The sequence below is a fragment of the Dioscorea cayenensis genome, chromosome 2 (genome assembly GCF_009730915.1).
Source record: "Dioscorea cayenensis subsp. rotundata cultivar TDr96_F1 chromosome 2, TDr96_F1_v2_PseudoChromosome.rev07_lg8_w22 25.fasta, whole genome shotgun sequence".
Lineage (NCBI taxonomy): Eukaryota > Viridiplantae > Streptophyta > Magnoliopsida > Dioscoreales > Dioscoreaceae > Dioscorea > Dioscorea cayenensis.
Window position 1 is genome coordinate 21,094,701 of NC_052472.1, and position 24,902 is coordinate 21,119,602.

The 24,902-nt window shown below is 32.2% G+C and overlaps 4 protein-coding genes and 1 long non-coding RNA gene across 9 annotated transcripts; 1 reads left to right on the plus strand and 4 right to left on the minus strand.

Moving 5' to 3' along the window:
* The first annotated feature begins 7,858 nt into the window (after positions 1–7,858).
* LOC120278412 lies at positions 7,859–13,082 on the plus strand. 3 transcript variants are annotated; one of them, XM_039285198.1, is made up of 9 exons: positions 7,861–8,111; positions 8,782–10,089; positions 10,250–10,368; positions 10,463–10,587; positions 11,095–11,194; positions 11,327–11,404; positions 11,757–11,840; positions 12,065–12,150; positions 12,674–13,082. In XM_039285198.1, the coding sequence occupies exons 2-9, from the start codon at positions 8,835–8,837 to the stop codon at positions 12,852–12,854; spliced, it is 2,028 nt and encodes a 675-aa protein (XP_039141132.1). In that variant the 5' UTR covers positions 7,861–8,111; positions 8,782–8,834; the 3' UTR covers positions 12,855–13,082. The 3 variants fall into 3 exon arrangements, with proteins under 3 accessions (XP_039141140.1, XP_039141147.1, XP_039141132.1); XM_039285206.1 differs by lacking the exon at positions 12,674–13,082 and having other exon boundaries at positions 7,859–8,111; positions 11,761–11,840; XM_039285213.1 differs by lacking the exons at positions 11,757–11,840; positions 12,065–12,150; positions 12,674–13,082 and adding an exon at positions 11,673–11,748 and having other exon boundaries at positions 7,859–8,111.
* Positions 12,682–13,721, minus strand: LOC120278429 (LYR motif-containing protein At3g19508-like). 3 transcript variants are annotated; one of them, XM_039285236.1, is made up of 3 exons: positions 13,526–13,721; positions 13,361–13,438; positions 12,682–12,783 (listed from the first exon to the last, which is right to left on the minus strand). In XM_039285236.1, exons 1-2 carry the CDS (start codon positions 13,712–13,714, stop codon positions 13,385–13,387), a joined length of 243 nt encoding a protein of 80 aa, XP_039141170.1. In that variant the 5' UTR covers positions 13,715–13,721; the 3' UTR covers positions 12,682–12,783; positions 13,361–13,384. The 3 variants fall into 3 exon arrangements, with proteins under 3 accessions (XP_039141170.1, XP_039141159.1, XP_039141165.1); XM_039285225.1 differs by lacking the exon at positions 12,682–12,783 and having other exon boundaries at positions 13,198–13,409; XM_039285231.1 differs by lacking the exon at positions 12,682–12,783 and having other exon boundaries at positions 13,215–13,438.
* A 985-nt stretch (positions 13,722–14,706) lies between these two features.
* LOC120279251 (zinc finger MYM-type protein 1-like) lies at positions 14,707–17,687 on the minus strand. Its single transcript, XM_039286131.1, has 3 exons — positions 17,643–17,687; positions 15,479–17,005; positions 14,707–15,381 (listed from the first exon to the last, which is right to left on the minus strand). Exon 2 carries the CDS (start codon positions 17,000–17,002, stop codon positions 15,632–15,634), a length of 1,371 nt encoding a protein of 456 aa, XP_039142065.1. The 5' UTR covers positions 17,003–17,005; positions 17,643–17,687; the 3' UTR covers positions 14,707–15,381; positions 15,479–15,631.
* On the minus strand, positions 14,791–15,571 carry LOC120274685. Its single transcript, XM_039281215.1, has 2 exons — positions 15,479–15,571; positions 14,791–15,381 (listed from the first exon to the last, which is right to left on the minus strand). The coding sequence occupies exons 1-2, from the start codon at positions 15,569–15,571 to the stop codon at positions 14,791–14,793; spliced, it is 684 nt and encodes a 227-aa protein (XP_039137149.1).
* A 3,528-nt stretch (positions 17,688–21,215) lies between the features above and the next one.
* LOC120270883 lies at positions 21,216–23,221 on the minus strand. Its single transcript, XR_005539706.1, has 2 exons — positions 22,495–23,221; positions 21,216–21,520 (listed from the first exon to the last, which is right to left on the minus strand). It is a non-coding gene; the product is annotated as an uncharacterized LOC120270883 (long non-coding RNA).
* Positions 23,222–24,902: the final 1,681 nt, after the last annotated feature.

The following is a 24,902-nucleotide window of genomic DNA, read 5'->3' on the forward strand; positions in this document are numbered from 1 at the left end:
AGAACGTTGGAGAAGTTAACTCTAGCTACTGCATAGAGATTGATGCCCCATCAGAAGTATTTATAGATGTGGAGCCGAAAGAACTACATTTCGAGTGAAACTAACCAAGAGATCAGGGTTCAAGATTACATTCAAGCATTTACAATGTTGGGAACTCTACTTACTCTCAAGGTCAATTGAAGTGGATTTCAGACAAACGGACAGTGAGGAGTCCAATATCTATTAGGTTCAAATAATCTGTAGCATTAATGTTTTCAGGGCTTTTAATTTTGACTTCATGATTTACCCTGTAATGCTTTTGAAGAAGGAAGTCCACCTCACTGGAAGTCATTTTCTACGAATTCTGCTTCTTTCAAATGTTTATTCAGAAGATTTTTTTTTCTTTTTTTAAGTGGATAACATTAATTTATTGAAAAAAATGAAAAAACAGGAAACAACACAACTAGATTGACAAATATGATCAACCAGCTAAAAAGCTTTCGAATGAAAATTTTTGTATTTTAAATTATAATATCACTACATCTAAGATTGATTTTTTTTAAAAAAATATGGATTAATCACTTAAATTAGTGAAGGCAAGTAAGGATACAAGAGTGGTAACTCAGATATAAGGACACGGAGAACAAAAGTAGGGTACAATCCAACAGCAAGAGGTGGTTTAAGCATCCGTATGAAAGAAAAATGACCGATAAACAAAATAAAAATAAAACACAAGTAGAATAACAATTTTTTTTTTAAGTTGACTAGCGACGAAGCAAATAACAAATGGATATAGAGGTGCATTAGTTACGGTACCTCCTAGGAAGGGATAAACCCCTGTGCATACAATCATGGAGGAAAAAACGAGAGGTATTTCTCACACAGAATTTTCACGGGGGAGAACAAGGAATTGCAAGAGTGCCAAAAATTAGACGTCAATTTTTTTATGAGCGTCAAAACCTAAGTGCGCGGCTTATTTATATATACAAGATCTATTAGACAAGAAAGAAACCCTAATCATGTAAAAACCAAAATTAAATTCTTGTCGAGAGAAAAAGTAAGTACCTTGATTTTTCTTTATTTAATAGTATTGTTTGCATTGTTTTCTTCTAATATTATTTAAATATTTATTTTTTTTGTTTATTTTGATGGATGATTAATAAATGATTAATTTTTTAATTAGTTTTTATTGTAAAAAAGTATGAGAATTTTAATTAATCTAGGGTTTGAGAATATTTTTTTTATATAAAAAAAAGAAGATTGAATTTGATTGGGATGAAATCTCCCAAATTATCCCTTTTTTTGTAATGTGTTTTGGCTTTTCTTCTTGCCGATGTGATGATGGAGAGGTTATGATATCATGTGGTGGTCATGGCATAAATCTAAGGCTTCAACCCTTCATATTTCTTTATTTGTTATTTTTATTTAACTCTAGTTTTGTTGAAGTTTTAGAATTAGCTATGTTTTTTTAATTTTTTATTTTTTATAAGATTCTTGCTATGAGACACTCATACCTTTGTTGAAGTTTTACAATTTGCCCCTTATATAATTTATATTTTTTATAGGGTTATTGTTATAGCTATGACCCACAGGTGATAGGTTGTTGAAGTTTTATATTTTTATATATTTTTTTTCTAAGTTCAATTTTTAAGGGTTCTTATAGTACGAATCATATATTATCAATTAAAAAAAAAGTTTATTTGTATTCTTTTTATGCAAATTATATATCCTCCACATAGTTTTGTTTTATATTTCAAATTAGTATATTATTGATTTTAATATATCACATTTGTTGATATTTAATTTAATTTAATTTTTATTGTTATATTATGTTGATTTGTTAATATAAAAATTATTATAGGTTGGAGATATTAGAAGTAGTTGTTCTTAATTAACTACTTCTCAATTTCATTATAACGATAATGATCATATTTTGATTTTTATAATATTATCTAATTACATTCTTAAAATTTAAATTTTATTATTTCATGTTAATATTATTTTAATTAGTGATTACATTTTTAAAATTTAAAATTTTATTATTTATTTAACACTTTTTTTTTTTAAATTAATTTGGATATATACTAATGTATTTGTATATTTTATTTTGCAGATGCCACCATAATAAATTTAAAGACAATTCCAAGGGTTTAAGCCTTTAATATTATTATAATTTTTGAAAACTATTTTTTTAAGATTTGTAGATGATGTTAACATTATTTTAATTAGTGATTTATTTTAAAATTTTAAAATTTATTATTTATTTATCACTTTTTTTAAATTGATTTGAATATCAACTAATGCATTTGTATATTTAATTTTGCAGATAAGAGACCACTTGTTGGAAATATCGGTTGTGTAATAGAATTGTAATGGGTTTATATATACGAATAGAGGTTGAGTCACTAAGTCTTGAGACTTTTTGATGTAAAACCCCTAAGCCCATATAAAGCCCATATAAGGGCCCACTAGTAGCAAAATATAAAATCTAACATGGTATCAGAGAAATATAGTGGAGCCACCGATGTGATACAAGTCCATGTGTGTATGACCTCCATGTGTGTGTAGGACCTCTGAGACACAAAGTAGTGTACAAGTCTGTGCAAGTTCGACCGCAGTTGAACTTGAGGGAGGGTGTTGGAAATATAGTACCACATCGGTTGTGTAATAGAATTGTAATGGGTTTATATATAGGAATAGAGGTTGAGTCACTAAGTCTTGAGACTTTTTGGTGTAAGACCCCTAAGCCCATATAAAGCCCATATAGGGCCCACTAGTACCAAAAATATAAAATTTAACACCACTATGATACATTTGAAGACAATTTGAAGGATTGAAGCGTTAGCTTTATTATAATGTTTGAAAGTTATTTTTTGAGATTTGTAGATCCTGTTACCAGTATTTTAATTAGTATTTTAGTGCTAGGTGGGATTTTTGTATTTTTGATAAATAATTTTAATTACTATTTTAGTATATTATCTAAATTAATTTTATAGAATTTAAATTTTATTTATATACTTAAATTGTATATAAATAATATTTAAATTAGTCTTGTGAAAAATTATACAATATTTTTTCAACACTTACGAATGTTGCATTTTATTGTTATCCATAAATACTATACGGTTAAAACAATAATAATCAAATGTCTATATAAGAGTTTTAAGAAACACTCAACTAATGTTACTGAATAATTTTTGTACAAATATTTATAAATGAAAATTTAATTTTAAATTAGATATGATGAATAACTTTTACCAATATTTAAAAATATCGACTTAAATTGGGATTCACAATTTCTATTTTGTTAAACCAATATTTAGAAAAGGTTAATATAAGTAATTTAAGAGACTTTTAACAAATATTACTATATAATCTCTATAACAATGAATATAAATGTTGTAATATTTCAAAATTAATGTGATAAAAACTTATGGCGACATCTACAAATGTTGCACAAAATAAAAAAAAAGTGTTGTTCAAGCCATATACAAATGTTGGAATAAAATTCATATTGAGACAGTTTACAAATGTTGAAAAAATATCACAATAAATGTTGGAATATATAGGTACCGAAGTTTCATGGAAATGTCACAACAAAGTATACCGATTATGACAATTACAACATATAATCGACATTTGTTACAAAAGTCGGTATAAAGCTATTACAATGGTTTTTGGCTATTTTATGACACATAGCAAATGTCATAAAAATCTCTTTTGTTGTATTAAACGCCCATCATTTAAAAGATTGTTAAAAAGACAGACAGATACAGAGATGTACTAGTTACGGTGGCTTTACGAACCTTTTAGTAATATTCTCCTGTCCTGTAATCTTAAAGGTGTGAAACCACTGTTTCTCCTATAGGGGACTCATACGCATGCTGTGAATAGTATTAATGAACAGTATTGAAGCCGAGTGTACAATGCATAAACAGTACAAAAACAATACTGCCAGAGGAATGATGCGAACTCTTGCCTTCTCCCTTAATAATTTTATGTCATACTATTAGGCAATTGTTCTAATAGTTCCAAATGTCTAAGAAGCAGGTATAAATATACAAATTTAAGTCTTTGATCATCAGATCGATGTAAGCTTTTATATTAAGCCGAATTTGAGCAATTGTTAATAATAGAGTTTTTTTCCTATTAATATTGACATTGCAATGAGATGGCAAATAAAATTTTTCTCTCAATGTATTAAAGCTTGTCACTAAAAATATGAAAACATTGATGTTTTGGGAAAAAAAAATGTCAATTCTATTATTTTATAATTTTATGTGAAAAATCATCAATTAAGCAGAGGTGGAGTGTATATTCATCTTTTTTTTTTTTTTTACTTATTTTGAAGCCATAGAGACACATTTATAGTCTCAATGTATAGCTCACAAATATATAAATACTAACATTTTGAACTCATGAAATTGATTTAATACAAAATAAAAGTAAAAATTAAAAACAAAAACACTATAAAATTGAGAGTTCCTTCATTCCATGTAACATGGTCACATTTATAATAATAATAATATTTTTAAAAAACCCTCTCCCCACTTCTTCACCTTCCTCCCATACAAACAAACAACCAAGGCTGGCCAAAGAGAAGTCAAATTATTATCTTTTTCCCCCACATGCTACTCAAAACAAACGCCACAACCACCTTCACAAAGGCTGAAAAATTAACTCATCTCAAAGCATTAATTAAGTGAAATGAGTGGTTTCATCATTGTATCCCACATTTCTTCACAGGTTTGTCCATTTTATCCCACATTAATAGAATAATTCTTTAGTTCATGTATTTTACAAAATTACCTCTTTGATTTCTCTACTATAAAATATTCTGCTTTAATTTATTTTTTATTTTTATTGATAAATCCTGGCCTACACCAGCTTCTACGTTCATTAATACTGATATGACTAATAAATATTTAAATAATAAAATATTAATATAAAAAAACTAGGTTAGCCCAATAATAACAATTAAGAGGTCTTAAGTTTGAATCTCGCTCTCGAACATTTGTGTGAGTTCAAACCTCTCGGACAATGAAGAAATGAAGAAATGACGCCTACCCTCAATTCACTGGTGACGAAATCTCTCAACACCCTCATTAATAATCTTTTTAGTCATGTATATGTTTAAGAAAGTTGTTAAGCAAGCCAGTGTCACCGATGTGTTTCCTTACCTTCTCCTTTAAAGCTTGCCGAATTTTGGGCTTATCATCTCCCTTAACCTCTAGCTGTGCTCCTCCTCCTCCCTCACGCTCTGTTTTTTAAATGATGTTTTAATAATTTTTATTAATACTTTATTATTTAAATTATCATGTAATTATCACATAGTAAGATTTTTCAATCAAAATAATATAAGAATTAAATTAAGGTATTATTTTATAACAAAGAGATTAAAGTGGTAATCTCGATAAAATACAAGGATTAATTTGAATAAAAACCGTGCTACAACATGATATATTATACAAGACAAGCATCTCATTATTCATGAACTGTTAGCGGAGATAATAATGAGTTCTGCATCATGGACTATGTTTTCTATAATAGAAAAAAAGCTAAATCCCCAAATAACTTTTACCAAAACAATTTTAATAAGAAGAGAAAATATAAAAAAAATGTAAAACATGATTGTGACTCTATTAACCCAAAAAAACCTATTCATTTAATAAAAATAATAATTTTTTAAAAATAAAAATGAAAAAAATATTTAAAATATGTAGAAATATAACTTTAGCAGGTGTGAGTACAAAGAAACTTACATAATTAAATACATATTTTAAGATAAAAAATGGGGTTATACAAAATAATCATAAATTATTAGGTGACCCAACAAGTCTGAGAAAGAGATGAAAAAAATAAAATACAGCTTCCATGACATGCCCACATACAAAAGTTATTTATTTATAATCACTCTATTAAACTGAGGTGTTGGATGTCTTTAGTGAAATTCTCCATTTGAGAAAAACGCATGTTCACCAAAAATTAAGGTTTCGTTTAATAGTTATCACAAAATCTTGAAACTTCTACTTCTTCAGGTCTTTGGTTGTGGATTACTAAAATAAAAAAATATGATTATCGACACCTGGTGAAAAGAGGTATTGATTATTTAGTAAATCAATCTTGATACATAAAAGATAGCATGTTGGTTTATTTAATATATCAACTAAACCATTCTATATCATCATTTAATATATTTCATTATACTTAATAATTCGCTGAAACATCTTTGCAACAGCAAAGTTTTCTTTGTTTTTCTTTTCAAAGGAACATAAGCATCAATTTTTCTTGAACTCATATTTTTAGAATTAATCACTCACTACAATACCAAGATAAATAATAATAACAAAACAGTGAATTTTCCAAATCAAATCAAGCATTAACAAAAAAAACACACTATTATAATTTATAGACCGTTCGATGTGATCAATCAATCAATTCAAAACCAAGATAAATAATCAAAATAAACAGTGAATTTTCCAAATCAAGCATAAAAAAAACATACATTATTATAATTTATAGACCGTTCCAATCAACATGTGATCTCTATGTGGAGTTATTTCTATCCGTCCGTAAATCAATCATTGTAAGTAAGGCAACAAAACTCCATCTAAATCAAAGCTAATGGATTGGGTAACCATGGCACCACGTGATCAAACCCAATCAATGTACTATTCTATCATGCAAGCTCTGCATTGGGATCTCCTCATTATCACATAGGACAAAACATCATCATCATCAAATCTTGTCCTTGTATTTTTTGTCAAAGTGAAAAAAAAAAAATTATAAAAAGTGAATTATTCATGAAATATAAAGGATGAAAAAAATGCATTTTCCTTCCTTTCTTTTCTTATTGTCATGTTTGGGATTAACAAAAATATTTTTTTAAAATAATTATCACAATTATTGGGTGATAGCAATTAGTTGAGAATTACGGCATAGTCCAGTAATATTTACCTAATATTAAATTAGAGATATTTCACGCTATAATTCATAATGTTTAGAGTACTCTATAAAAAATCTGTGTGAAGAGTGTTTTTCTTTTTCATGGTTGCATGAAAAGGGATTTATTCCTATGCGTTCTGTAAACCATATGCACACTATAATTAGTACATTTTTGTATCTACTTATTTTTTTAACTAATAGTACTTATCACTTTCATAAAAATAATAAAAAATAAAAAAATAATGATACAATTAACTCTCATAAATTAAGGGTTATACACTTTTCTAAAATATATTTTATGTGTGAGATGGTTTCTCTAAGGTGAAGAAATATATGTTTTCACTCACTAATATCATCAATCAATTGTTAACGGGCTTCTGTAACATCACATAATAATTATTTATTTTGATCCTCAAAATAAAAATATATTTATGTGCTTTTTAAATTTAATAATATATTTTTTTAGTCCTTCAAGGTAATTTGCATCCACTGCACACAATACAAGCTGTTAAATAGACTTAAAGAATAAAATTGAACAAATTTAGTATATTTTGATATTAAAATAAAATATATTTTTACTCGAAGAGTTAAACGGCTTAGTTTTCTTTTTAATATTGTTAGTTTATAAGTGTTTGGAGGAAAAAAAAATTATAATAATAAAGAATGGGTAACAATCACTGTCTAGTGCAATGGATTGTTAGTAAATAATAAATAGATATATTTAAGGTCAGCATCACTATTACTGTGCCTACTGTTAAAAATACTATTATTCATTTGGTTTAAAGTGAGAGAATCTCGTTTGTTTTTATCTCAATGACTAAAAATTTATGAGCCAAAAATTTTATGGCGTCCTATAAATTTTGACAGAGTTAATAAATCCATAAAAAAATTCACTGTAATTAATATATAATCCGGAATGATTTACCAACTTTTGAAATCTTTATAGAAATGTAAACAATTTGCGACATTATTGAAAAAAGATTCGCTTTGCTCCTTCTTTTCCATGAAAACAATGTTCCAAATCGGAACCCGAGAAGTAGCAATGGCGCCACCAATCAAGAATCACAATGGTCCCTTCTCGTCAAAATCTCTCCTTTGTGCTCTATAAATCATGGAGCAAGACGATGATTTCTCAGTGAGCTTGATCACTCATCAAAGTCCTCGGATTTCCCTTTCTGCTGAGCCAGGTATGGGTATGGGTATGGGTTTTCATATTGATTCCTGCAAGTTCTTTGTTGATTTGTTGATCTTGAGAATGAAAAATGGATGATCTTTGTGATTTGGAACTGTTGATTTTTTTGTGTGTGTTGAAATGCACAGCATGTGTTTGTTGTTTTGCCTGTTTGAATTATGATGGTGCATTTTGATGTGAGTTCTTCAATTCTGAGCTTTTTTATTGAGGTTTTTGAGCTAAGAAGATTTAATTTTTATAATTTGAGGAATAGAATTTTCACTTTAAATAGTAGGAAGAGTTCATTTTGCAGAAATGCTGTTTATAATTATGAATGTGATGTTTGGAGTTTATATTTGTTTGTATAAGAATGAAATTGAGTATAATTTTCATTAGATGTAAAAAAGTGTAGTTGTTTGTATCTGTTTAAATCTAGAAGTATTTTGAACATGATACTGTGTAAATATCCTTTCTTTCCTTCATTTATACAGTACTCAATTATATGTTCAGATTGTTCTTTGCACACACAGTTCTTTTTTTTGTTTGATATTTTTTTCACAGCCTCATGAATCAGTAAAAACTTATAAGTAATTATATTTGTATTCTCTCCTGCTTTTCTGTAAACAGTTGAACATCATACAAACTAGTTTCATTGAAGTGCAGCAATCATTTTTATCTTTGTGCAGATACAACTCTTTACTTATTTTTCTGGGAAAGTTAACCTTTAAAAGCTTTCAAGATGACATCAACCAAGCAAACAGCCAAAGGAAGAAAAGTCTCAATTAAATACCCGCGGACTCTATTTCATGCAAATTCCTTTGAGTCTAATGATATTTGTCTGAAGCAAAATGATGAGTCGCGGACAGAATCCAATCGGAAGTCTGAAATCAGATCTTCCGGGGATATTATAAGTACTACCAAGTTTGTATCTATACTTGGGAATTTATGGGATTGTGTTGGACAGCCAGCAGTTTTCCAGAGCAGGGAAGGCTTGAAATACAATGACAACTTTGTAAAAGAGAATCTCATCTTTTCTTCTGAAAGTCAGAGAGGCAACAAAGCAACATCACTTGTTAACACTAAATGTGAATACCATGATCTGAAGTCCAATAACCGTTCGAGCCACGCAGCAAAATCAGATTTCGAGCATCTGAAGACATTAAAGAGAATGATGTTGTTTGCTTCTTGCACTATTAACAATCCACTCCTCTCAAATGTTGCCCATATCAATGATTCAGCTTTATATGCAGCACCTTCTGCAATTGATAAGGTGCCGAGCACAGAGGTGGCTGATGATAAGACAGAAGCACATGGAGGTATAACTTGGAAACCTATTCCCAATTTGAATTGTCCGGTAAAACACAGCGAGTTTGGATGCATCAGCATCACTGCTGAAGGCTCCAGCTTAGGAAAAGAGATCCACATAGCTGGGGTTCCAGACCCTGCAATTGCAGAGACTAATATAGAAGTTAAATCTGAGCTTTCTTCAGGTGAAATAGCTATAAATGAAGCTGAAAATGTACCAGAATCTCATAGATCTAGTGATTCATTTGCAGAAGTTGGTAGCTTGAAAGAAGCAATAGTTATTTTAAGCAGTCCCAGTTCTGGCATTAATTTGGATCACATCGGTGAATGCTTGGCTGCAGCTATTGGCACAGTTGGAGAATCCCAAGAAGTAACAAACTCCTGTTTTGCAGTTGCAGACTCTTCATCGGAATATTTTTCCACTAAAGATCAAAATCTTGATGGAAGCAGTAAAAAGTTGTTTGATAAGGTGGACATTATGCAGAAATACTCGAGTAATTTGTTACTCATTCAAGACAAACTCCAGCATGCCTTTGACAAAAATAAGAATGCTCTTGCTGGAGCTCTGGCTGGAACATTGGTGAGCCTATGCCTACATCCTGTTGACACAGTGAAGACTATTATTCAATCTAATGGAGCGGCGGAGAAGTCCTGTCATGAGATAGTTAGAACAATCATATCTGAAAAGGGTAACTTTTTAATGTCCTGTTATCACTGATTGTGCATAATTCAAGTGACCATTTGATTTAGAGTAACCTTGAAAATGGGAACAATAGAGTTTGCAGGATTATGCTTCATGTGTTCTATTTGGATATCTGGTGGATTTGCATCTGAATTGAGGTTTTGCAGGTGTAATGGGCCTTTACCGAGGAATTGCAAGCAATATAGCTTCCTCGGCTCCAATTTCTGCTGTATATACATTCACATATGAATCAGTTAAGAGTGCTTTGCTGCCCCTTTTACCAAAGGTGATATTCTTCTCTGTTGCTCTTCATGCCTCATTGTCTGAGTATGTAAATAGTACTTAATTCGCCATCTTACTTTTGAATTCCCTATACACAGGAGTACCACTCTTTTGCACATTGTACTGCAGGTGCTTGTTCAAGCATAGCAACTTCCTTTATTTTTACTCCAAGCGAGCGGATTAAACAGCAAATGCAAGTCGGTTTACAATATCAGAACTGCTGGTAAGGATTTTCACCTGTCTTCTAAGTTAATCTGAGGATAATTGTATGCAGCATTCAAACCTAGCATTGATCTGGGTGGCTACTAAAAAACTCTATCATTAACCACCGTGCAAATTAATTTCTTGACCAACGCAAGTAAAGCCATCATGCAAAACATACGCAATCAGCCTGTTACTTCCATAAAGACATTTGAATGAAATATGATACCTGATTTTGGTCTTTTTAGTTTAAAATGTTTTGCAGAAAGAAGATTAAAAGAGAGAGAAAAATAAATAAATAAAAGAACAAGTTTACTTAACGGTTTCTTTTCCGGTAGAACCTTCACCTTTGACAGGATTTTCTCACGTTGAAATCCGACATGCATGGGTTTTCAGCTACTCAGTTCTAAGCATAGGATTTTGTGGATATAGATCTAAAATTTACCTCTTGTTCTAACAGATAATTGATCTCTTTCTTAATCTATCATTCTTCCTATCAATTAAACGCTTATTAGAATATGTATTACAGGAATGCACTCATTGGGTGCCTTGAGAAGGGTGGTTTCTCTTCACTATATGCTGGGTGGGGTGCAGTTCTTTGCAGGAACATCCCCCACTCTATCATTAAGGTTCCATTCATTGTTTCTGTTTCGTGTTATGGCCACTACTTTATTATCTACACATTATTTATTATTTTTCAATTTGTGTTTACATTGATCAGTCAAAATTATTCAACCTAAATCATTTGGTTTGACATGCAGTTTTACACCTACGAAAGCATGAAGCAATGGATGTTGAAATCTGGAGAGCCTGATTCTAATCTCAGCACATGGCAAACTGTATGAGGATTTCTATCTCTTAAATGGCATAATAGTTGTGTTTCTTTTTCTATTTCAGTTATAAGGTCAGGCTGCTCTAGCAGTGACATGAACCATTCTTGGTCACCTTTACTTAAAACAAAGCTCTAGCAATAACGGTTCCCTTAGTTCACAGGCTTTTGTATCATGTCTACACATGTTTGTCACACTTGTGTCCTTCTCCATTGCTGCGATTTCTCATCCATCTAGTCATAAATTTCTTCTTTGTTCTCATTTTTATGCGTCACAGTAATGAAATGAAGACTCGTCTTGATCTCAAACACATTAGAAGTACACTTCAATGACTGGATTTAAGAGAATCATATTTTTGCAGCTAGTATGTGGAGGCGTCGCCGGATCTACTGCTGCTTTATTTACAACCCCTTTTGATGTAGTGAAGACTAGATTGCAGACCCAGGTCAGTGCTATTTGCTAGAATAGCATAAATTAAAGCACATAAACTTAAATATGTTTCTTGAAATTGATTACATGAAACCTTCTTGATGTTTCCTTTATTTTTCATAACACCAAGACCTTTTCGTTTTATCTATTTTTTAGCATCAAACTACCTTCTGCTTCATTATCTCTCTACTCCATTTGCATGCTTAGAAGGCTCTCCTTACAATGTTTATTCTTTAACAGGCTCCAGGATCTCTAGCACAATACGAAGGGGTTCTTCACGCACTATGTGAAATTGCTAGGCAAGAAGGCATGCAAGGTCTTTACAGGTAAGGCTTGTTATCAGCATTATTCTAAGATACTACAGGTATCAGGCATGCAAGGCCTTTACAGGTCAGGCTTGTTATCAGCTTTATTATAAGATACTACAGGTATCATCACTTTGCTAATGTTTTGGAGAATCTCATCTTCAATCAACATAATATTTCTGAATATTCCAAGCATCAAGTCCATCTAGCATGACACATTGTTTTGTTCTTGGAAACTATCAAACGCATTTTCTCAATCGAAACAATGTGTTGTCATGGTGCATCTTCTTTCACATCACAATGTTTTCTTTGATATGCCAACCCTCAAACTTGATGTTGCAATTGGTTCCATGTTCATTTGCAATAGTTTATGCATATCAAATGTATGGGAAAAATATGGCTCATTGCAAATTAAGCGCAAATTTGTCCTCATCAGCATGATATATCATTATTCAGAAAAACTAGGTTTCACCAAGAGTTTGTCAGACAACATTGCATTAGGTATATGTTCTTACCGTTGATCTTTGTCTATGTGTCTATGTAGGGGATTGACGCCAAGGCTGGCAATGTATGTGTCACAAGGAGCCATTTTCTTTGCATCATATGAGTTTCTCAAAGCTCTTTTCTCTTTGGAAGCTCGACGTAATGCATCACCTGTTCGAGAAATTAGGAACATACAAGACGATAATTCTGAACTGCAAAGCACGCAAAAGTTACCTGCATAACAATCACAATCACTCAGAGTAGAGCTGAATCCTCCTTAGGTAATAAAGCTTTTCAAGGTTGCTCGGCATGTTGTCTTGAAGACGACAAAAACTTTCATTGAGAAACTTGAAACCTTGAAATTTTCCCAACAAATTTCTCACTATTATCAATTAGCCATCTTTACATACCATTTGCAACTTATAATTCCATTTTTTTTTATTATTCATTGTATAATCCTATCTTCTTGATTAGAAGCAAAATGAGAAATTTTTTTTGTTCTAGTGTGTTATTCTTGCATAAACCAATAATCCCATAGCAATTAACCTACTAAATATTGAAATGAATAAACAAGTTCATGCTAATTTGTTTTCTTTATTATTCAAAGATAATTTGAACTATCATTCAAATAAATAAATAAATAAATAATTCAAAATCTCCTTGAAGGCAACAACAAATCATTCATTCAGGCATAACAACAAACACCAGCAAGGCATGTAGTTATTGTTTTAGGCATAACAACAAACACCTGCAAGGCATGAAGAAGAGGACATCAACTGTTGCAAATCTCCTTCAACCTATGAGCAACCTTCTCATCAATAGAATACTGAAGAAGAGTATGAAGAATAGAAGAGCTTATCAGGACCATTGTTGTCTTCACAAACTAAAGGATGAAGAGAAGAAAAGGAGTAACCTTGTTGAGGACCCAGGTGGTGTGTGTGTAGGCGCGGCGGAAGAGTTCATCAAGGGAGGTGGAGTCATCGACTTCTCGGTAGTTGACGAAGTTCTCTCTCGCGTACTTGGAGTAGTATGGCCTCGTCTCCGCCGGCAGCCGCCGCACCAGCCTCAGCACAGCGCGGTACGCGCGCGCAGCTCTCTCCATGTTTCAACTCCACACGCAGCCTAATTTGCTTTTTAAAAGAAAATTTACCTTTATACCCCTAGAAATTGTTTTATTTATTTATTTATTTATTTTATTTAATAAATAAAAATGAATTATGTTTCATCGCGGACACTATGAAGTACGAACGTAAGCTCTACCACAGTGCTTTCACCCTATGCAAGTTGAGACTCGAACTCATCTATTTAATGGAATAGAAATACATTACGTGACAACCTAATTGGTAACTTTTACCTTATACAAGTTGAGACTCGAACCTATGTATTTAAGGGGATATGAATACATTACGCAAAAACTCAATTTGTAACCTTAACAAATCCATTTATTTAGCGGGATATGAATACATTATGCAAAAACTCAATTTGTAACCTTCGACCTATACAAGCTGAGACTTGAACTTATTTAATTAGTAAGACACGAATAAATTACGCAAAACCCTAATTTATAGCTTTTGCCCTATGTAGTATTCAGAGAGATACAAATATATTAGGTAAAAACTCAATCTAAAAAGATTTAATATGAATAGATCAAATGGTCATCGGTGGGATTTGGGTTAATATGGTATAATGAGAATCATAATTATTTGGAAATTTTCACTTTATGCAATTGTAAATTTAATCTGTTACCTTTGTACTTCTCAATCAAATCAAACTCAATGCACAACTTTTAGATTCCATTTGTTTGCATATATCAACGATAAATTTTTTTCCCATGGATTAACTTTCTTTTACGGTTGAGATATATTGCTTGTAAATTTAAATATAAAATAAGATAAAAAATTATTTGCATGCACTACCATATGCGCACAGAAAAATATATTATCAATTATATAAATAATAATTTTTTATAATAATAAATTTTCTTTAATTTCTTGCCATCTTTGCTAATGTTAAATTTTGTTTAGATATAATTAGGGACAGAACCAGGACTTATTGATGGGGGAGGGCTGAGGGCAAAATGTCAAAAAAATATTTCAGTCAACATAACAATTGTATTCGATACAAAATAGTGTGATATTGTGACATTTAATTAAAACAATCACAAAAAACATAAAGCGTTTATCTATCCACGCTTGAGCTAGAACTGCTATCTGTGCGACGCATGCTACTCAAAGAAGGTAACTGAATACGACAAGTTTGCATTTTTTGAAAACATTGTAGAATCGCCTCATTGTCAATAGTGGCAAAAACCTCTTTCTCAATATAGACAATCATGCTATCGTTCATCCACTCGTCTCCCATTTTGTTGCGCAAGTCAGTTTTCACAATATTCATCACCGAAAATGCCCTCTCAACAGTAGCTGTCGCAACTGGCAAAATCAATGCCAACTCAATAAGGCGATAAACAAGTGGAAAAATAGTACATTTTCCAGTATCAACCATCTTCATAGCAAAATCTCCCAAGTCCCCGACATTTGCAAAATCATCATCATGTCGCACATCATAAATGAAAGTAGCAAGTTGATCCTCAAGCATTATATGTTCAGTCACCGAGAAGTCTTCAGGATACATCTTTGCAAGACAAAGTAGCTTATGGATGTTGAATTTAGAAAATGAGTCTCTAGGATCAAGGCATGATACCAAAAGAAGTAACTCCGTGCTAGCTTCAGGAAAGCGGTTGAGCATTTCTTGAGAAATCAAATCAATAACCTAACATTGAAATAATGATAAAATAGAGAGAAAATATTAATAAAAAGAATAAATTAATGAGATTTATAAAACTATAATAAATACAAAAAATAATTACCTCACAAAAAATCTCTACACGATAATGGTGAAAATGAGTAATGAATTGTCTTTCCCGCCTAGAACGACCACGAATTGGCATATTATCCTCCATATTAGGCACATCAATTGAGTTCCCCTTACAAAAAGAGGTAACTTCTCCCAAAAACTCCTCTCATCCTGCCTCCCTAAAATGTTGAAGACGAGCTTTCACCACTTCAATCAATCGCATGGCTTGAACAATATTTTGGTTCTTTTGATATAAGGCAAGTGACAACTCATTTGTCATCCCCAATAAACGCCTCATCAAGTACATCACAAATACAAACTGGTAATTCTCCATTTTGTCAATCAAACTTCCCACTATACCTCTATTATTACTAGAAGCTCCATCATCATGCACATTTTGGAGTACCTCTAAAATTGAGGTCCACATAGAAATTAGCCAAAGAATTGTAGTGTAATACGATCCCCAACGAGTATCCCCTAGTCGTGCTAAACTGGATTCTTGAATTTTTCCTTTACCACTGACTATCTCTACTTTCTCCAATTGCTCAACCAATCTATCATGATGATGTTGCCGAAGTTGATCTCTCCTTTTGCATGATGCTCCGGTGGTATTAACAATCATATTAACATAGTGGAAAAAATCACTCATAATTCGATTCTCTTTAGCAACGGCAACAACCACTAATTGTAGTTGGTGAACAAAACAATGTACATATCTTGCATATGGATTTTCTTCTAAAATAAGTGCTTTCAAACCATTGAATTCACCTCGCATATTTGAAGCCACATCATATCCTTGCCCTCTTAACCTCGAAAGAGACAACTTGTGTTTAGCAAATAAACAATCAATAACATTCTTTAAAGAAATTGCAGAGGTATCAGGCACATGAACCAATGCAATGAATCGCTCTATCACATGTCCATTTTTATTTACATATCGCAAAACAACTCCCATTTGTTGCTTTACTGAAGCATCTCGGGCTTCATCAATCATAAGAGAAAAATAATTATCCCCAATATTATCAACAATAACACATGTAATCTCCGTTGCACAAGCATTTGCCAACTCCTTTTGAATTTTTGGGGAAGTCAATTGATTGTTTCCAAGGGCATTTTGATTGACTATCTTCCAAACCTCTTCATTTCGTAGGCTATACCAATCAAGCAACTCAAGAAAATTGCCTTTGTTTAGTGAGTTTGAAGACTCATCATTTTCAAGGAAAGGTAAACCTTGCTTCAATAGAAAACGAGTCACATCTAAAATCGCCGTCAAACGAATACGATATGCAACTTCCATCTCATGTGAATATGCAACCAACTGGTGTGACACACATTGTCTTTGACTTTGGAATCCTTGAAATTGCACTCTCCCAATATCAAAGTCTTCAATTGGTTTTCGTAATCCGGGATCACTAACAATGTCGTTGTCATTAAAATTTGTATTAATGTTCTTCTCACTTGATTTAGAGTCCAATGGTACTTTAAGAGTATTTGATGACTCTTCACTCCTTGGTCGTTTGATCAAAAATTTGTCCATGATCTATAAATAAATAAGTAAAAAAAAAATCTTTAATTATAGACTATAAAAAATAACAAGCAAAATATTAAAGGTGCTAACATTACACATTTACACTACAAACTACCAAGATCATTAGAAGAATCAAACACACAAAATTGCTTGAACATGGTAGTGATAACATTCATGCATCTAAATGATTGAATTTGTCTTATGAAACCAATTTTGTTATGTCATTGTATCCTTTGGTATAGACGTATAGTCATATTGAATCCAATTTATTATGTGTCAATGAATATTTATGATTCTATGAAGTATGAATATGAAACCTTTGGTATAGCTAGTCTTATTGAAACCTATTTTGTTATGCATTTTGCTATATAGATTTAACACTAAACATTATTTAGTTATACACTTATACATTTATACATAATGATACATATTAATATTTGATATTTGATATTTTCAACATTTTAACTCATTAAAGCATTTAATCAAACACATTGTAGGCATATTTATAAAAATGAAGTTGATCATTCATGTTCTATTTATTTCACCCACAAATTTTATACATTCATTCTCATTCTCAATAAGAAGTAATACATGATCGCATGATCCAATAATTAAAAAAAAATACCAATAAATAATCTAATATACTCACTAGTCACTCCAAGACTTCAAGTCTCCAACCAACTTACCAAGTAACTGTTCAAAGTTCAAATATGTAAATATGTTTGCATGATTACATGTAACTTGGCCCAAACCCAAAGAACACAGGCTACTGGGCTGGCCCATAAGCCACAACCCACTAGTCACAAGTCACAACCTATAGCTTTGAGTCAATAAGTTGATTGGAGTCAATAAGGCCAACTGCCCAATCTTTTGAGTCAATAAGTCAAATTGCTTTTCTCCTCCCACAAGTCCTATCAGGCCAGCAACTTCAACCTCAAGACTTCATGACTGGCATCCGTTCATAACTTCATAGTTGGCCAAACTCCCAAGTCCCAAGAGATGAGAGCTTGAGGAGGAGGAATCAAAATATCAAATCACTCGACACTCGAGCCGAGGAACGGAGCTGCGGAGAAGGGGCTGCTGGCCGGGTCGAGGGGGGCTAGTTCTATGCGCCGATGCTGAAAGGGGGTTGAAATCCCTGCTAGCCCCCTTTTGGTTCCGTCCCTGGATATAATGAATAAAACAAGTTTAATTTTTTTTTTTAAGAATATAAATGTGTTATATGCTTACATTTTTTTCCATGATTTTCTTATTTTGATTTGTAAATATATTTATTTATATTCTTGTTGCATTTATAGATTTAAATAAAAAAATTTAAGATTATAAGGTTTTTTTTCGTGAAGTAATTCATGATTTAAGCCGCAAACCCAAGGCTAACTACAGTTGTGGTTTATATAATATATTTTTGATTGAAAAAAATCAACTGAATCCAGCAATTGCAAATATTATTATTATTATTATTATTATTATTATTATTATTTTCATTTTAGAGAAATATAGACAGCCTTTCAGTAATTACATGAATTTTAAAAGTTTTGACAAATTTTAAAAAATTAAATATAAACGTCATATATATATCCATACAATGCTCTTCCCCATCAAGAAATCAATGATAATATTCTTTTCACCAATAGCCAGTAAATTGATGATTTGACAGGTGAACTTGAGCTAACCAAGTCTTTTTAATCAAAACTCTACACCGCCACATATACATATATATATATACACACACACTAATAAAATAAATAGAGGCCAAACCGCCTTTGGTCTAGAGCAATTAGCCCGCTGCCAAAAATTTGATTTGCAAGACCTCCATTGCCGAGGTTTATGTTAAATGCAACACAGTGATAGCAACGGGTCCTTAACAATCGATGTGGATTAGCAGCCCAAACTCACGTCGGCCATATAAAAATCTGGGGTGTACCATTATTACCACTTGTGCGGACACCCTTAATTATATACACATTTGTCGCATTCATCAAAAATACATTAAAAATAAAATAAAATAAATAGACATTAGAATTCATTAAAACAAATTATAAAAATAAGAAAAAAAAATCATAAAATAGAAAATAACACACAAAATAGTCTAAACTAATAAAAGTATTTAAGAGTCAAAACACACCAAAATAGATGAAAAAACACAATCGAAATTCCTATGAAAACAATTGTCATAAAAAAATCATCTGTATATAGTAACTCCATAAAATAAAAAGATAAGAGTTAGAAGCTAGTCAAATATGTGTGACTCTTGTTTGAAAATCAAGGTCAATTTCTCTAGTTTTTGTTTCTTTCACGCCAGGGCATCTGCAGCAAGATCAGTAACACCACACATACACAGGATAGGATGTTGCTAATAATAAACCACATGAATGAGTTCCATATATATATATATATATATATAAAAAGCATACATACAAACATTACATATGTGACTCATGGTCCACCAAAAAAGCACAAAAGATAATATTCTCTTCAAAAACTGGAATATAAAAACATAGACTAAATATAAATATGGTCCCTTATTCATTATCATCCATCATTTCATTCTTCCAAGCATCTTCAATGGTGTCATTCTCATGTCTGTCCTACACCAAATACTATCTTGTCTTACTTCTCTCACTCCAATCATGTTCTTTTCTATTCTCTTTCCCTTCATCTTAAAAACACCAAAACAGAGTTCTTAGCTTTTGTAAGTCTCTCTAAGGCCATTTCTTCTTCTCACCATGGAAAGATTTCCACCTTTCTATGAAGAAGAAGATGATGATGATGAACATCATCTTCATCATCAACTACAACAAGAGCAACATGGTTTGCTGTCATGTTGGGGAAAGCTCAAGCATGTGTTTCCATGGAGGAAACTAAGAAGGCATGTGAGAAGAAGACATAGTAGAGTTCCAGTTAAACGTGGGAGCTTTAAGTATGACCCTTTGAGTTATGCTCAGAACTTTGATGATGGAGGGAAGGATGAAGATGAAGAGAACTTATCCCGAGGCTTTTCTTCAAGATTTGTGGCTCTTAATGCTAGTACTTCAATCAAACAAAGTGGTGGAGGTTAGTTGGAGCTGATCTTATCATTAATATACAGTAATGGCCTAAATGATCCTGGTCAAAGTTAGCTCTGTTTTCATAAAAATCTAATTATTATATTTCATTTTGTGAAGTCAATTCCATCAATCACTGATATGTTTTTAATCTCTCATGTTCTGGTTAAATTTAAAATTATTGTTGTTCATTTGGAAAAGGCAAATTTAATAAGTTCATTTGTCATAGTAATCAATCTGTAAGTTTTCATTCAGATTAAAAAGAACTCACCTAATGTTGCTTCTATTGATATTAATCTAATTTTTATTAGTAGAGCATTTATCTCTATTCATGGTCATTATAACTGGTAAAGAGATTTACCAGATAATACTTTTATGTTTATAATAATAGTCATTAGATGCATCAAAGACTAAGGACCCTGACTTTTGTTTATGACTAAAAGCTAAAATCTAATGTTGAGCTAAGAATATATAAATGAGGATTGGCCTATAGTGCCTCCAAAATCAATTACTTGGCTCAACATTCTGCTGACTATGAGATGTTAATGATGACCATCAAAGATGACCTTAATTACAATTTAATTAACACCCTTTATGGCAACAACTAATAAACTTATTGGGACATGTGAAATAATAAAATCTAGAGAAGTGATCTCTACAAATTGGATTAACATTGAGAATTAATTGGGCAAAGCAAATAGACTCTCATACACTTGATAGAATGAAAAACAGAAGTTCAAGTTGATCTTTATAAAAAAACTGGTGTTTATAGTGCCTCCAAAGAAACACAAGGTTACATATAGTGGATCTCTGCAAAGCATGTGGTCCATAGCCTAATGTCGATCATTTTCAACCAATCTCTACAGCTAAACTAATTTATAGTCTATGGGAACATAATACTAACTCACTACATCAATGGATATAGTTATTTGGTTTTCAAATTTCATTATAATTTTACATGTAAGCAAATTTTTTATATTGTCCTCTATCATTCAATTCATGATGAATATACAATTTCTATCTTTAAAAATGAATTGAAACTATCAAAATTTTGTACTTCAATTAGAATTTATGCAAGTGCAAGAATTTTGTGTTTTTTAGTTGAGGTTGCTTATAATATAACAAATTCATGAGCTACTCAAGTCTGGTAAGCTCCAGGTAGATTTCACATGTGCAAATTAATCTCAAACCAAGCTTAAGCATGGGTTGGCTCTATATTGCATTATAAAAACAAAAATACATAATTTGCATCCTTGTTTCCATACAGACGTGAATCTTCATTGGAGTTTTTCAGTAGGATATTCAACAGGATATTCAAGGATCAATTCTAAAGCCTAAACAAGCAATCTGAAAACACAAGAATGTGTTAAAAATTAAGAATTATGGAGTCAAAATTATTAACAGATCAATCTGAAGTAAATAAAATGGCTTGCCTGAGGTTTGAGGCATGTGCTGTGCCGTCCTTTATTCAATCATACCTTCTCTGTGCAAAGGGAAAACCGTAAGAAAGAAGTCGCATGGAGCTTTAATCTATCAGATAAAATCACATGAATATCTTTTCAGTAAATAATCAATGGAAATCTTTCTTCCCCTATTAAAGTTGGGCACCAACAAGATAAACTACAGCCATGCAACTTTCAACCTTCTCTCACTTTTCAAAATCATTCACCAACAATACCAAAAACTTGTAAAACATGATGTATAGCTCAAACAGTTCGAAGACTCAAACTTTAAATTTAGCATAATGCATTAGCATGGTTTTTCCATGACACACCATATGAAATCCAGCTTTTAAGAAATTTGAAGAAGACTCAAAACTAAAATAAAATAAAATAAAAATGAAAAGCAATTTGCTTAAGAGGGGAATTGTTAGTTTGATGCAGTTATGCAAAACATCTTTGAACTCAGCCATATATATTCCAGTGCTAGTAGAAATTTTCATAACACTGTACATAACCACATACTTGAGGTTTTTATTATCTTAAAATAATATGGTTTATCTATATTTCTTAATAATAAAAAATTTGTATAACATTACAAACTCTACCACACAAGGATTTCCTATCATTAGTCAAATGTTTTAGCATGCCAGTTCAATTTTTTTTCATTACTAGAGGATACATAATTTGACAAAGAGAAAGCTCTTTGAAAATAGATTGACACTTGACATGTATGCTGTTTCAAATAAATAGAAATAATTGTTTTACTACAATTATACCCAACACGACACTCGTAAAGTTTCCAACCAGATTGGCAAAGATAGAATGAATTCCTTTCATGATTTTGCTTAGGGCGTACCACATGCTACAAATTAAACATTATAACTTGTGCATTAATTATACACCTAAATAAGTAAAAAGGACTGAAGAATGTTCAAGATCAGCACTAGCAAAGGATGATGCATCCTACCAGTTATCCAATATGTGATAAAAGATATAATAGTAAATTGGACATTACCTTGCATCATTTTCACGAAACATCCTATTTTGTGGTATTGCTTCAAGCATTTCCTTGCATGAACCCAATGAGAAACAACCTCTCGATGAAGAGAGGAGCACAACCTGCATACAATATAATTTTGATTCCTGAGGCATCGGGTAGATAACCACGCTAGCCGCTAGCTCCTCCCTTCAGTGTTGTTCCAAGTTTAGAACTCTTCTTTGACAAACACAAAAGTATTTTCCTGTTTAATATTAGTTAACATATGAAATAAAGTCCAAATCTAACTCTAAGTTTTCCACTATCAGTCACATCTTGGCAAAGTAGGCTTGCATTATGGCAGTACAAGGACCCAACAAAATACAGAGTTGCAATCAGCAGGAAATTGCCAAAGTTTGTCAGATTTATATAAAAGGCTATAGAGTGCAGGCTCTTCTAAAGAAATTTTTGCCTGAAATAAATAAGAAAAATTAATAAACAAGATCTCCATGAAACAACATCAAATAATTACCTACTAGATAGCAATAGAAGAGAGCAAGTTGGCATTGCAAATATGGCATCTTGCTACATTTTTGAATCAGGTTTGGTTCCATAAATATCACTATTGCAGAGCTCCAGGTCTAACTTTGGTGAGTCAACTTCCTCCAGCAAGAGGTCAGGCCAATTATTTGGACCTGCAACATCCTCAAGTTTGAAGATATCAGTGTCACCTCCATCAGGCCATCCATTATCTGGTAAACAAGGAAGTTTTTGCTGCCGAAAGTACGTTGTGACCACTAAATGAGATGAATTCTTCCCAGGACGGGTCAAGAAATAAATGGTCGTCTATAAGGCCTGCTCCACCCGTACCATCAATATTTACTGATCCTGAGCATGCACCAACAGCACTTGAATAGCTGATACTTACTCCATGGGTAGATGGCGATCCCTGGGATGACCTAAAGTTGGAAACATCATCTTTGCTGGAAGCATTATAAGATAAAGAGCTTTGGTTCTGGATAGGCTTCAGGCAACTGTCCCTCTCTTTGTTTGACTTCTTATATCTGTTCAGTGAAGAATATATCACACAGAGACCCACCTAAGAGAGAGACCAAATGTTAGGGGAAAAACCAAGAGAATGAATATACTATGTTTTTCCTTATTTCCTTACATTTTTGGCAATTAGGAAGGGTGTATTCCTTCATGATCCATTTAGACCTCACAACCCCTTTTCCGAAGGTAATAACTTAATGTTTGCACGCATCCAACCGGATTTCCCACTTTATCATCGATCCCTACGCCTGGCATCTGTAGCTTTCCAGTGACCATCTGGGGTGCTGCGATCCCTGCAACGAAGCCCCTTTCTAAATTTGATAGGGGTGAAACAAAATAACCTCCCATCCCCATCATCTGGGCAAAAATTAGCTGTCAAACAGGGTGCAAATTAGTTATCATCAAATGTAAGGGAATAAGTTAGCACAAAAACATTATCTGCAAAACATGACATATATAAATGGGATCCTAGCTATTAACCATTCATATCAGCATAGTGTTCCAGAGAAATTTTGCCTATTTTAAATCGAAATAGTTCTTCCACTTCATCTCATGGAGTTCAGGATTCTGGGTTTTAAATTGATACGTACTTACACACGCAACAAACAGAAATTGTTAGTCCCAACTGCCAGGGGTCGGCTGCAAGAGTCATTTTCTTCCAAGTTGCTTTATCAAGGGCCAAAAGATTAGATAAACCAAGCTCTACATATCACTGCGTAAAATTTTAGCTTAACACTTCTTAGGTCTACCTTTCCCTCTAAACATTTTTTAGCTTTGCCATGGGCAAAAGCCAAGACCAGATAAGAAAAGAGGAGGATGACCATGTTAGGTAGGTGACAACCCGCAATTAAACCTTTGTCAAAAGGCTATAACCATAATATATACATATGTATATATATATATATATAGAGAGAGAGAGAGAGTGAGTAAAAAAAAATTCAGGCAATGAGATAGTCTCTTCCACCCAACCATTCCAAATATTAGAGTTTGAATTTCCTAGTCATGGTTCCCTTGTCAAACATGCAGTTTGATAGGTAACGATGAACTTGCCCAGGCCAAGAAGAGAGCTGCAATGATTAAAATTGTTCTTTTTCTGTTTGACTTCCTGTTACTAAGTGCCATACTGAAATAAAATTGGTTTACCTAATAATCATGCCATAGTAAAGAACACTTGTTCTGCAACCCCAAAAAGTATAAACATAAAAAAGGATGCCGAAACAAAAGCACAAGCAACTCACCAGCTCCAAACAAGCCCATAGCACTCAGAATTAATGTTCAAGTACAACTCATCAAAAAAATACATAATAACAAAGATTAAATGATAAACTTCAGATCAAGACCTTAAAAGCTATAAAAAAGCAAAACACAAAATCCCATATGCAAAGATAGCAAGT